Source organism: Balaenoptera acutorostrata, chromosome 7, assembly GCF_949987535.1.
Source record: "Balaenoptera acutorostrata chromosome 7, mBalAcu1.1, whole genome shotgun sequence".
In the NCBI taxonomy this organism is placed as follows: domain Eukaryota; kingdom Metazoa; phylum Chordata; class Mammalia; order Artiodactyla; family Balaenopteridae; genus Balaenoptera; species Balaenoptera acutorostrata.
The window spans coordinates 48,150,213-48,164,915 of NC_080070.1; the positions used below are offsets into that span (position 1 = coordinate 48,150,213).

Consider the following 14,703-nt stretch of genomic DNA (forward strand, 5'->3'; position numbering starts at 1 on the left):
TCGCATGTAAAAATAGATAACTAACGAGAACCTACTGTATAGCACAGGGAACTCGACTCGATGCTCTGTGGTGAACTAAATGGGAAGGAAATCCAAAAAAGAGGGGATATATGTATACGTATAGCTGATTCACTTTACTGTACAGTATAAACTAACACAATATTATAAAGCAACTATACTCCAATAAAAAAAGAAAAAAAATTCAAGTGGCATGTAGTAAGCATTAAATATATATTAGCTGCTGTGATAATATCAACCCTCATCATCAGATGGTACAGCCCAAAGAAGTGGAACCACTGCAGAGTCCTATGCAAGGGAAGGACTGTCTGCAGGTGAGGCTCAGAGGGGGGCTAGATGAACAATGTGTCGGGGGCTTGCTCCTGCCCCTGGGTCTGCTCACGCTTGTTCCCCTGCACTGCAGACCCTCGTTTCTCCTTCCAGTGAATCTAAACCCTACCTGCCCACCAGGGCCCAACTCAAATCTCACCTACTTCATCAATTCTTCCCTGATGACCTCTGTGGGAGGCTCACTCTCCTTTGCCAAGACTTTTTTGTAGGACCCATCTGGCAATTAATAACCCGCTGCCTTGGCACATCAACCCAGGTACTTGACTCTTCACTTCGCTCTTGAAGTGATGACAACTGCTCCTTTATCATCTGTGCCAAGATGTTCACAATTGCAACCTTTTACTCTTCCCTGCAGTTGGCCTGAAGCAGAAATTACCCTCATGTTGTTCACGGAAAACCAAGTTTCACGTCCAAAGACACAGTGAAAGGGGCCAGACGAGCATCCACTCCTGGCCTCGGGAGTGCAGCTCTGGAGCCTGCAAAGGCACCCGGCCGCTGCAGCTCTTCTCCTCCCCAAAGGCCATCAGAGCACCTCCCCTCTCAGCTCCGCCCTCTGCCTTTCTCCTTTCCCAGTCCCCTTCCTTTCCCTTGCTGGTCTTCCCTTCCTCTGTACCAGAATCCACCAGGATTTACTTGCTCCCACAAGCAGACTATAGAGGCTAAGGGGCTGCTGACCCCTCTTCTGGGTGAAAAGCTGCCCCTCCACTTGGTTAGAGGGAAGGAAAGGAAATCACGCTGCTGAGCCCCGGCTCCTTGCAAAGCACTTCAGGCATACTTCCTCACTTAGTATTCCTAACAGTCCTATGTGAAAGGTGTTTTATTGTTATTATTTCCATTTGTCAAATTAGAAAAAAGCAAGGTCTAAGGGCATTAAAAAAGACTGGCCTAAGGTTACACAGGAGTGAGTGGGAAGGCAGGATTTGAATTCAGATCTTTCTGAATCTAAAGCATTGGTTTTTTTCACCACATCTTGACCATTTAAGAATCACAAGCGTCAGAAGGGGCGCATGAGTACTAATGCTGGACCTTATGGTGATTAGTCAGTTGAAAAGAGAATGATTAAAACCTTATCTCTTGTAACCTAAAGCCTTAAAAATATTCTTGCTTTTTGTATCAGGAATTCCCTTGCAGGAACCTGTCTTTAAAAAAAAAAAAAATCCAAAATGTAGACTACAATTGCTATAAATGTATTTCCTGCAATATTATTCATAATAACAAAAAATGGAATCAACTTAAATATCTAACGCTGGAAATATGGTATATATCAATGATCGTATTAATATGCTTATAGATACATTTTAACAATTTGACAAATATCAAATTATATCAAAATTGCTTTTAATATAATACTAAATAAAAACAGAATAGAAAATAGTATATACAAAATAGTATTAACCCTGTAAATATGCAGATATATTCAGGAAAAAAAGAAAGGAAACATATCCAAAGATGACAGTTTTTATTTCTGAGTGATGTTATTATGCGTGATTTCAATTTTTTTCTATTTTCTCTACAATGAGCTTCTATTATTTTTAATTCAAGGGTATACGTTTAAGAAACTTTCTGCATCAAAAGATTTTCTGAAAAACCAAGGAGTATGTGTGTGTATGTATAACTGTGGATGTGTGTTGGGCTGTGTGTGTGGATGTGGGTGTTCATGAGTGTGTGCATATGTTTATGAGTGTGTGTGTGTGTGTGTGTGTACACGGGTGTGTGTGGATGTGTAGCGTGCTTTCCATTTAGAAGGACACCAAAGGTGATCGAAGCCTCATCACTTCATGGAAATCACAGTCATAGGGCCTGTATATTCAATCCAGAATGATCTCTGCTGGATACGTGAAGGGATTATTTTTAACGTTTGCCTGAAAATATGGACCCTCCGTTTTCCTGAGTCAGCTGGAGAACCTGCTAAAAATACGGCAAAATGCTAAGCTAATCTACTAAAGACCAGTGAAGATTCTGGCCCGGTTCCAGACTATAATAACTTAGGCAAAAATTAAACAGGAGAGCGGGTTCTGGAAACAACTGCACCCACAGACACCTCGACCCCTGGGAGTAGATTTGAGGTCTGAATGGTGATAGTAAAAATAAACAACCCTTCTCTGGATCTCACTGTTCCAGCAACCGCACGAGGGGGAACTATTGCTATCCCCATTTCACAGGTGAGAAGGAAGCACAGAGAGGCTAAGTGATCGCCCTGGGTCACACAGCTAGTAATGGCAAGGTGATGAAGGCCAGAAGCCCCGGCGTGTTGTCTGCACGATCTCGGACAAGTCTTGCGGCCTCCCTCACCCTGGTTTCCTGTCTCTAACATGAATACCTCCAGCATAAAGTCCCACACAACAAGTTTTCATTGTGCTCCACAGGGGCACTGAACAGGTGTGTTCTAAAACAAAATCCCAAGAGAAAGACATCCCGAGGAGCTCCCAAGTGGCCCACAGTAGCAGGCCTCTGGCTGTGTCCCTAGCACCTCCCCAGTTGCTGCCAACAGCCAGATGATCCTGGACAAGAACAGGGGTGCTTACCGGGGCCTCGGCCGGGCCTCTTCTTCGGCGGGAACGTCTGAGACCCCGGAAGGGCGGGCGGCGCCGGCAAGGCCTGAGCGCTGGGCTCGGGGGGCTGGGCCTGGAAGCACGGGGACTTGGGGGGCCGCGGGGGTGGGGCTTCACTGCTGTTGTTAGCGCCTGGCAAAGGGGGCGCAGGCAGAGAGGCTCTGGGGGTGCGTGGGGCGTAAGCGGGGAGCGGGGGCAGCGGGGGCGGCGGGGGGCGGCGGGGGCGGCGGGGGCGGCGGGGCGGGAGGCTCCGGCACATCTTGGGCAGGGCTGGCAGCATCCACACTGAGCCCAGGGTACCCGCAAGGTGGGAGGAGAGGGAGCGGCGGGGGGACGGGCGGTAGGTGCAAGCGGGCTAGCTGAGGCCTCACCGCCTTGTCACTGAGAGCCAAGGCCGGGGGCGGCGGGGGTGGAGGAGGCGGTGCACAGGGCAGAGGGGGTGCGAGCACCGGGGGGCTCCCCTTGGTCAGTGGGCCGGGTGGGGACACCAGCGGGGCTTTGGCGGGGGAGGACGCGGGCAGGGCCGGGGGTAAGGGCGGGGGAGGTGGGGCGGGCATGCTGGGGCGCGGAGGGACCGTCCAGGCCGCGCCATGCGCCTCGGAGGCGTCGCCTAGCCTGGGAGACGCAGGGGGGTTGAACGGGCCGCTGATAGTTTTGGTGGGAAGCCGGGGAGAAGGCGCTCGGGAGCCAGGGCCCTGCCCTGTCTTGCCGCCTGAAAGTGAAACGAGTTCTGAGTTAGCTCAGCGGGTAGAATTGGGAGAAACCCAAGGGTGTGGGCGGCAGTGACGGACGCTGTCCCGCACGACGTCAGTGACCCGCGTGGCGGATGCTCTCTTCCCGAGCGTCCACTGGAGGCCTCATGCAGCAGCTACCACACAAGAGGGGGCCAGCGGGACCAGCCCCAAGGTCCTTGCCAGAATAAACGCGCGGTCCCCCTCCTCGGAGAGAGGCCCAGCTCACGCCACCAGGTTGTCTGCTGTGCGGCGCCAGCCTTCCTGTTCCATTCTACCTCCACTCTCATCTGCCCGGGGCGCCGGGCTCCCAGCCCAGGACACAGGACTGCCCCGACCTCCTCCACCCTTCCTCATCTCAAGGCCACCGGCACACTCCTCCCCTGTTACCCACTAGGCCAGTCAGCCCGCATCTGCGGGTGTACCACCCAAAAGCTCCTGACGAGGGAGGTTTTCCCCCCGCCCAACATTTTGTGAGCAAGGACTCTGTTTCTGCATCGAGAGCAGAAGATTCAAGATTCCCTGAATGGACGAGGTGATTCGGAAGTCAATGGGAAGACATCCTGCCTTGGGCATCCAGGTCCAATGACCTTGAACCTTCCAGTTCCATGCACTCTGGAAGTTCAAAGCTCCCTTTCCCAAAGACTTGCGCCCATTTCTAAGGGGCTCTCTGTCTCCTGGTCACCTGGCTGCCCCACCCCATAGATCCTTTACCACATCAACTCCAGCTTGAAATCCAATGCCTCTTGAACACAACAGCAACAACGACTTGCTCACAGTAAGCATCTGTGTTTGGTGGACTTTATGGACGACTGGGGTGGAGGGCGCTCCCTGGTTGGGGCCTCCTCACTCTTTGCACACCTTCTCACCCTACTGCCACTTCTTACCCTTTTTCCCCCTCTGTCACTCTGAGGAGAAAAAGGTTCCTCTCCCTGTTTACTGCACAGAAGTTCTGCAGTCGCTTAAATATGTCCTTGGAGTATCACTCTCCACTCAGGAGGCATATTAAGACATTTCTTCTGAATAAATACACTGCTCTTCCTAAAAGGAATTTTGGGGAATACATTTTTCCTATTCCAGCACCTCTATATTTTATAATCTCCATGAAAACATGTGGAAAACACTTGAAAAAAACGTTTGCTTCTCACACCTCCAACTTCCCGGTGCTGCAGAATAGGAAACACAACTTTCGTATCAGATTATAACGCCAGCAGCTGTTGATGGTTCTGAGCTTTTCAGCCCATGAGTCTCCAGGGTGTTTACCCAATCAAGTGCTAAATCATGCCTAAAAAGTACTTGATGCCGCAAGTCAGGCCAATCAAGGCAAGATATGGAAGAGGTGATCCTGGGGCTGAAACTAAGCGAGCAGGACCGCGGTATCTGGCTTTCCAAACAGATGACCTCCTCTGGCTATGATGTGACAGCCATCTGGACAACACGACTCAGGACAAGTCTCAACTGTGGAACGCTGTGCTTGAGGCAGGGCGGTGGTGTCCTTACTCTCTGTTGAAATTTTCTTTGCGGTGGTTGTGGAGGAGATAATGTCTTTGCACCTATGCATCCACCCTGGCGGACTTGGTGCCACCGGAGGTCTAAGGCGGGCATTTCCAGAATGGCTGACTGACCATGACCAGGAGTGGAAGGTCCCCACCTGGCCTTTCCAGGGACAGGATCTACCACCTGCAACTCCAGCATGAGACATTTTATATAGGTGTCAGCCTCAGGGATTCCTGCATCCAAGGTCTCGAACCTGTTTCCATAGTACACAGCGAAGAACCAGTCTGGAGGACCCAGACTGCTCTCCAAACAAGGCAAGGCCTCCCTCTGTGCCCACCTGCCAGATGAACTTTAAAGGGATAACGAGTTTGAGGAAGAGAATCAACCCCTTAAGTGTCTGAGAACACCACGTATCCGAGATTCCAAAACCTTTTAAGTGGCCAACCTAATGAGAAATGGGCAAACCCTTTTTTTTTATCATAATGTGAGCAGCAGAAACAAGGACAGCACAAATCCTTGCCCAGCTTATGTTCATGCCCATTCCAGGATGAAGCAGAGAGCTGGGCAGCACGAATTGAAGGTGAGACCCACAGGAATCAGCATCAGTGCAGGTGAGGAAACCAGGCAGCAGAGAGGGCTCCAAAAGTGAGCACCAAGGGAAGGAAGGAAGGAGGCTTTCCTTCAGAACATGGATGCTAGCCCTAGATATCCAATTAGAAACACGAGAGGAGACCATGAAGCGGGTGGGGAAAGACCAGCTCAAGAGCATCCAGGGGGCTTCACTGATGTGAAAGGAATCAGCTTTTAGAGCCTGGGGTTTATCAAAAGATGAACTGTGGCTTCCTCTTTCCATCTGTATATGTTTCCAAGAGAACTTGGATTGCATGGAAGTCTCATTACACATTCCATACAAGCCAGTGATGTTTATCACTCACTCATCATATATTTTAACGATCCCTCCCTCGGAGCTCTAAGCCAGGGCCACATTATGTATGACTTTCAAAGACCCTGGGCGCTTTTGCCTCTGTGGGCCCCTTCCTCCTTAAAAAATGTTTTTAAAATTATGTTTCCTGGCTGCTTTGGTATAAAGACAAATATAAACTTTGACCCTAAAAGTTCACGTTTTTTAAATTTTAAAAGAAATTCAAACATTTTCATGGGCTGCTAAAAGTATTGTGAGCACTAGACACTGATTTCTGGGCCTGATGGCTCTAAGCAACCACACTACCCACTCACACATTCCACTCAACAAATATTTACTGAGCACCCACTACGCACCAGGCATTTGTAAGGCAGTGAACACAACACAGCTCCTGCCTTCATGGAGCTTACATTAAGAAGGAGAAGACAGAAAATAAAGAAAGAAACCAGTTAATAAATAATATGTCAGATGGTGATAACTAATATAAGAAAAATAAATCAAGGTAGAGGGAATATAGAATGAGAGGGTGGGACTCATATTTTATCAATATATGAGATGATGAGTAAAAGCCTCCCTGATAGGTTGATCAGCTGCCACTTGAGCAGAGACTTGAAGGAAGGGAGACTGGGCCATGTGGACACCTTAGGAAGAGTGTTTCAGGCCATAGGAGCGGTCAGTGCAAAGGCCCTGTGGTAGCAGCATGCCTGGTATGTGCAAGAACAGCAAGGAGGGCAGCATGGCTGCCAAAAGTGGTAGAAAATAAGATGAAACAGGTAGCAAGGGCTGAAGTCCTTTTCTCTGAATGACAAAGGGGCCAATAGGAGAGTTCTGAGAGAGGAAAGCCATGGTCTGTCTTACTCTGACATGACGCCCAGTCCGTGTATCTACCTATTGGCTTGTCCTTGAGTTTCTATCCTGTAACAGGCATAATTAGTCACTTCATTATGGATTTTGTTGCCTCCAAAAAGGTCAATTCTTGTCTTCACCTAGTGGCTCAAACATCTGACACTTGTGTCCTATTGGAGACAAGTTAGAATACTGCTGACTTCCTTTGGCTGGTCCCTGTTAAAAGCTCACTGGCGGTTATTTCTCCTATCTTTATTTGTGTGAAGAGAGACCAGTGGAAGTTTTATACCCTAGAGGACTTGTTTTTGGATCCAACTCAGGAATTTTGAAAAAGAAGTGGGCACTGAGGAATGCCAGCTCTCTTTATTCAGGAGGACTTAAGCACCTTCTTATCTGCCAAAGTCTCAGCAAAAATGAGGAAATGAAATGGCTCCGAAGGTTCAAACTGGACTTTATCAGTAAGTGACGGCAGCAAATGCACCCTGTAACATCTAACAGCCACAGAGGCCATTGAAGAGGTTAGCAAAGTCACATGGTAGAAGACTCTAGACCAGGAATGTTTGGGGCTTGATATTCCCTAGATAAATGAAATTCTTGGATTTTTTTTTATCTTTCTGACTAAAGAGCACAGTAATAGGAAAAACACTTTTTTTGCACATAATAATTATATGTTTGCCCGATTTTAATTCAGTGCTTTCAAAACATCTGGTACCTGTTAAAACACAAACGACTGTGGTAGACTGGTTGCAAAAATGGTCTCAATTAACCACGCATTCCTGATTCCACAGTCTTGGAAATGTGATTTCGCAGTTCCTTTCATCAGAGTTTAAGTCTCTTGCCCACCCTTGTCTCTGAGCTGGCCTGCGACTTGCTTCGGGCGACAGGCTGTGGTAGGAAATGATGCTTTGCCAGTTCCAAGACTAAGCCAGGACTTCCCTGGTAGCGCAGTGGTTAAGAATCTGCCTGCCAATGCAGGGGACACGGGTTGGATCCCTGGTCCGGGAAGATTCCACGCGCCACGGAGCTACTAAGCCCGTGCGCCACAACTACTGAGCCTGCGCTCTAGAGCCCGCGAGCCACAACTACTGAGCCCGCGTGCCCCAACTACTGAAGCCCGCGCGCCTAGAGCCCGTGCTCCACAGCAAGAGAAGCCACCAAAATGAGAAGCCCGTGCACCACAATGAAGAGTAGCCCCCGCTCGCTGCAACTAGAGGAAGCCCGCCCGCAGCAAGGAAGACCCAACACAGCCAAAAATAAATAAAGAAAATAAATAAATTTATTAAAAAAAAAAAAAAAGACTAAGGCTCAAGAGGCTTTACATACTCTGTCCTCTCCATCCTGCCATCACCATGACGACAAACCTAAATAGTCTGCTAGATCCTGAGAGACCAGAGGGATCAGTCAGGCCAGTTGTCCCAGCAGGGGCACCAGAGACATAAGAAATATACGATTAGCAAAGCCACTGACGCAACCTGTAGATGCTAGAGGGGGCCCAGCTGAGGCCACCCTAATTGCCAACCCACCGAGCTGTAAGATAAATAAATGGTTATTCAAAGCCCCTCAGGTTTAGGGTTTGTTACACAGCAACACCTAACAGATATAATGCTGGAGAACCATCACAACTCACCATTGCCAGCGAGTCCACAGTGATGCCACTAAGATCTTCTACTGTGATTTACATCCATACTTTGCAGTGTGGGCCACGATCACACTGTTGCTAAAGACTCTACACTATGGCAACTCATTCTTCAGTGATTACAATGGGATGATTTAAACAGGATGAGGATTTCAAAGATCCCTTAAAAACAATTCTGTGTTTTGGAAACTTCCAGTGCTCAGGCTTCCAAATATGTTATCTCCTACCATATAACTGTTCACTCTCAACATGTCACTTACTGGCAGGTGAGGATTGTCCTGTTGGTTCTACAAGGTAAGGAGATAAGGGTCACAGGGTAGCCGGTCTGAACTCTTCCTTACCTGCTGCATCCCTCTGGCCTGCTGGCCGTAACACTGGAAAGCCACCAGCAAACAGATCTCCCAGGGCTGGGGGCGTGCTCCCGCCTCGAGAGTTTGCAGGACCTCCTCCTTCTTTGTTGGTTCCTTTAGAACCTTTAGAGAGAAGAGGCGAGTAGATGTGGACCTGTGAGCAGAGCTGAGCGGCCAACTCTCACCCTGACTGTGGTCTAACACTGCCTGTGGCAGCCGTCCTGTTCTCCTACCACCAGTGTTACCCTTCTACCCAGTATCTTTCTCAAGAACCCCCTGCCTTGATACCCTATAGACTCATGTGCCCAGGCCTGTCTGCCACCCTCTCCAAGCTACCAAAGAACCATCAGTAGTGACCACTCTGAAAAGGGATTAAAAAAAAAAAAAAAAAAAGCATCCTTATACTGCCATTTAGTAGATGCCAATGGGGGAACTGGCAGTACCTTTCCAATTAGAAAACCCAGAGACTGTAGGTATAGAGCTGACCCCATTTTCACTTGACTATTTTTGTGGGAGGACTAGACCAAGAAAACCCACAGATTTAATTCAGGCGATAATTTTAACTTCTGATCCACAGAGCCTGGCCCAGGACTTGCAAGCAGGAAGTGAAGGTCTGCAGTGAATTTTGCTTTGGCATTTTCCTTCTCTGTCTCCCCAGCTCCCACTCCCCGCGCCCCATGTTCTTCCCTGCACTGGTTTTTTTTCTATGGAAGAGAAAGCTCATGAGCCCCTGAGGAGAGGTGTCACTAATTCCAGCCTTCCAGATGTATGTGATTACCAACTACATAAAATGAGAAAGATTACAAGAATTCCTGGCAGAAAATGTTCACAGCCTGAAGCTAATATGCACAGAGAAATCAGGGCACAGTGCCCACTGGTGGATGAATGTGGCCAGATTATTCCAAGTATTAACATTATACATTACCTCTTCACTAGAATGATAAAGAAATGAGTGTTCCAATAAAATGGATTTATCTGTTAATTGGGCTTAACTAATTAGATAGTGGGGCTAGCCAGAAACTAATTTTTATTGTAATCAATGTTGAAAATATGTCTTAAAATAATTTGTCTATCCATGTGCATTAACATATATAATTACAGATATTAGATACAATTATATCTTAGGACTATCTTTGAGAATTACCATCATGTATCATAGCAAAATATATGGAGACATAATAATACCTTACATAGAAAAATATTTCCGCATATGTTATTTCAGCCTTCAACAATCTTGACAAAAAAAGAGAGCAGGTATTATTATCTCCCCATTTTGCAGATGAGCAAACTGAGCCTCAGAGAGCTTCCCTGATTTGCCCAGTAGCAGAATCAGAACTCAACATGGTCATCTGACCCAGGCACAAGGCTCCTTTTACACCATCATACTCTAGAAGACATAGAAACATACAGTCATATGATCCTGTGAGAGAATTCAGCAGAAATATTTTTCCTTGTGAAAAACAAAAACTTTGCCAGGCTCTGTGGACATTTGTGTGCATTTGTTAATGTTGAGACTTGAATTTTTCTCTCATTCAATTTGCGGACTATGTTGACACAGGGTAAGTGATCTTTAAATGTTGTCTCACAATGGATAAACACAAAGTGGTACATCCATACAATCAACTCTTATTCAACAATAAAAAGGAGTAAAGTACTGATACATTCTATAACATGGATGACCTTTGAAAACATTATGGGAAGTAAAAGGAGCAAGTCACAAAAGGCCACATATCATAAGATTCCATTTGTATGAAATATCCAGAATAGGCAAATCCATAGTGACAGAAAGTAGACTTAGTGGTTGCCAGGGATTCGGGGAGATAGAGGGATTAGGGAGGGATTGCTAATAGGTATGGGTTTCCTTTTGGGGTGGTGGAAATGTTCTGGAACTAGACAGGGGTGATGGTTGCAACAACATTCTGAATATATACGGATAAATGGCACTGAATTGGATACTTTAAAATGGTTAAAATGGTGAGTTTTATATTATGTGTATTTTATCACAACTAAAAAATTATCTTACCATGACGTTTTCTTTTAAGCATTTGAAAAGTGATGGTAGACATGCTATACACCCTCTGCAGACCTGGAAGGGTAGCTCTGATTCTCTCGCCCATGTGAATTGTACACTGAGCAGCTCTAAGATGGCCTGATGTATGTCCTGGGTAGCATTTGTGGCTCCTGTCCTGAGCAAGCCAGGCGTGTCTGGCTGAGCCTCACATGGCCTGCCCTTGGCTCTCAGCCGCCCTGGCCCAGATGCTCACTTACTGTCTATTTGCGGGGCACTGCGGTCATTGATCTGCGTGACTTTTCGTAGGCGAGTTCCTTGCTGGATATCAGCCAACAGTGCACTCCGACCTTTGGGATCTGCCTTTCTCAAGCTGGAAGCATCTGTACTTACCTGTAAAGGATTAAGAGGGATCTGATTATAATCACATATAACAATTGCAGATAAGCCGTATGTCCTATTCAAGGTAAGTTTCTCCTCCCATACTTTTCTGCCTTTCCTGTTTGCCCTCCCCTGCACCACTCCCAAGGCCCATCTCACCAATGCAGTTACCTATGGGTCTCGGGTCTTGAGGGAAACTTACCTCCTGCCCGGCTCACATCCCTCTCCTGGGGGACCTAGAACAGACTCTTTCTTGTGATCAAACTCCCGTAAGTCTTAAGGAGCCCTAACGCAAAGCCCCTCTTTCTCCTCCTAAGTGAGCCCCACCCACTTATCTGGGCTTCTGTCTGTGTGTTCCTGACTCCTGCTCCCAGGTTCTGAATAATTACGCTGCCTGGTGCCCGCAGGTCCCTCCCGGACAAAATCCAGAAAGAAAGAAGTACAGGGGATTGCAATGAAGGTTTAGTGACTGCCTTCTCCTCTGTGTCTGGGTGCGTTATGTTAATCCTCACAAAACCTTGTGAGTTTCAAGTGAGTTTGCCCTCATTTTACAGATGAGAAAACAGATACGAAATCTCTTCAGGGTCACAGGGCTAGCTTCAAACCCAGATCTGCTGAATTCCAAAGGCCACGTGCTTTTTATTTTGAAGTACTACAGCGATCAAGGGCATGGTGCTGTGGTTAGCATAATTGCTCTCTAGACTGCTAAAATGCTTTGTAAATATGTTCACGAGAAGAACCTTTGTCCTATCTCTGCAAGTAACACTGAGGTCCAACTGTTTCACTTCCACTGTAGCTTGTGCTGACACGGCAGGGTCTCCATGGGCTATCGGAATCAGGGAGCACCAGAAAGAACATACACTGGTTGGTGGCAAATAAGGGAAGGGTGGGGTCGCACTGGAAGACACAGCCAGGAGGATCCTCCGCAGTTAGCAGTATTATACCACGTGACCTGAGAGCTGATGAAACATTTCTCGAAGTAAGAAGTACTTTTTAGTACATGGGGAATACCATGTCTTTGGTTTTCATCTTAAACATTTCCACTTTGGTGGTGTTTTCTGACCCCCAACATAAATAAGGCCACCCAGGGTTCTCTCTTATGGCACTATATTCTTTTTTCCTCTGTTAAGTTTTATCACAGTGTATATATTTATATTTATCTTTCCTTGTGGAAAATTTCCAGTTGTGGGTATGAGTTGAAGGTTCACCACTCCCACAGGCAGGAAAGAGATCTTGTTCGTTTTGTTCACCAGTACATCTCCAGAGAGTAAAACTTGGCCCCAGATAGTCTCAAAAACTATTTATTGGATGAATGAATGAGTGAATGAATGAATGAGTGTGAATGAACTAGACCCAGGATACACTGGCCTTGCCCTCAAGGGCATGTGCATCTACCAGGGAGACAGGACACCGTGCAAGGAGTTAAGCCACCATACAACGCAGCATATGACTGAGCGCCCATGTGAGTCTCACAGAGAGGAAGACCCCGAGAGTTCAGGCTGCAAGGAAGACAGGAGACCTTACTGAGATGGTCCTTGAAGGACAGATAGGATTTACAAGCTCTTGCTATTATAGCCATTTTCTCCATACGGCCATTTGTCAGAAAAGGACAAACCAGGTTTGCCAACTAGACAGTCAGAGACTCTCCAGTGTCACAGACTGGAAATGAAGGCAATTGTGGTTTTAGCTAAAAGGTGCTGGGTCCACATTTTCACCGGCCGACTCTACTGCACTGGTGATGCATCTTACACAGGTCTTGTAGGGCATAAGCTTCAAAGTCAGTTTCTTGTTGCCTGGAAACATGCTTTTTGACCCCTTGAGAGGGGCTCACGGATGATGGTCAATAACAGAGCTATAAGCCAGGGGCCCCAACCCTAACGATATATGTTTTTTAGGAATGTATGTATGAATGCACATGTACAGCGGGGTATTTTCCACACAATGTGATTTTTAAAATCTCTCTCTATAAGCAATTAGCCAGTAAGTCATTTTAAACTGCAAAATTTTAAGATTTTTAAAGTCTCCTCTCATATTTACAAATAATTAGTAATAAGAATAAAGGGCCAACAGAAATATCATGACCCTAGCCAAGAGACTATGAAAATTTTTGTAAAAATGTGGCATTATAATCTCAGGCATGTATTATGGTCAGGGATTAGGGGGTGAAAGTGCTTTGTAATTGTCTTCCTAGTTACAAGAAAAACAACACAATGAATTGCATTCTTCTGTTTAAAGAAGCAACTGGAACCCTATCTCTAACAACCCCTGAGTAGGGGTGGCGGTGTTCATCTCATCTACTTTAGATTTTTAAATTTATTACCAAAAATGCACCCCCCACTCCCTGACCTTGTCCATCTCAAGCTTTTTAGGTGAGGCCTATGAAGAACATTGTGTATCCTTGGAATAATGATTTTAATTTGAGTTCCTACTTAGCACAAGCCTCAATACATTCCTGACAATTCCACATGACAGACTTGTTGATAAATATCTTCCAAATCAGCAGGAGGATATGGCAAGTCCCATCATGTTTATGTTTTGCAGTTCAACTCGCTGGGCTAACTTTAACATTCCTTCTTTGACTTCTCTACTTTTTTTCCTGTGCCACTGTCTGCCCTGATGATTTTCCACCAGAGGGCTCTCCCTCACCTGATATTAGTATGGTATCCTTCAGTCCTCTCCTGTGAGGTAGGAAAGAGCGAATAACTTCATGGCTAAGGGGACCACAGCTTAATTGGTTTTGTACAAAAGGACATCTAAGGACATATTCATTTGCACATCGAAGACCATATTTTACCGTGACAGTTGTTTCTACTCCATCTTCAATATTTATTAACAATTCATCCGTAATTTGCTTTCTTAAAAATCTACAAGCCTAAGAAGTCTTGTTACCGCGGTTACAGTATACAGAAACAGGAAAGAGAAGATTTTCAAATATTCACTGGGTCTTTTATTCTATGTAAATCCTGATTATTGGCAACTTCACTAAAAATATAATCGAGAGAGACAGTCACTCCTGAACACTTTTCCCATGGCAAATATATCCACCAAACACGCCTCCCCGTCCCCCTACGTACAAAACAAAAAACTAAAACATTTCAAAGTTTGCTCCTGTTCTTTCTTAACATTGTTATCGAGTGTGACAATTTGTTGAGTTCCACACAAAGCTTTTGTTGACTCGGTTCTTCTAAAACAAGCTTCTAGTGGAATAGCCTGGATCCTAAAAAGAGGCAAAATAGTAGAACAGTAATGCAAATTAGCCCATCGCCCTGCCAAATACAGGCTGAAAAACGGAAGTGAACCAGGAATATTAGAAACAGGACTAACTGGGACAAGGGTGAGGATGTCCTCCTGTCTTGATAAATTATAAAAGCTTTGGCATATCCATTTGTCGTTCCAACAAGCCAGTTGATCAGGTTTCGGTATAGTTTGGGG

The 14,703-nt window shown here is 46.2% G+C and overlaps 1 protein-coding gene across 1 annotated transcript in view; it reads right to left on the reverse strand.

The window, feature by feature from the left end:
* Positions 1-14,703, reverse strand: part of WIPF3 (WAS/WASL interacting protein family member 3) — an 86,281-nt gene that overhangs the window by 15,127 nt on the left and 56,451 nt on the right. The window contains 4 exon segments of the mRNA XM_057550325.1: positions 2,874-3,096; positions 3,098-3,612; positions 8,874-9,005; positions 11,151-11,283. Coding sequence (XP_057406308.1) covers positions 2,874-3,096; positions 3,098-3,612; positions 8,874-9,005; positions 11,151-11,283 — 1,003 coding nt within the window.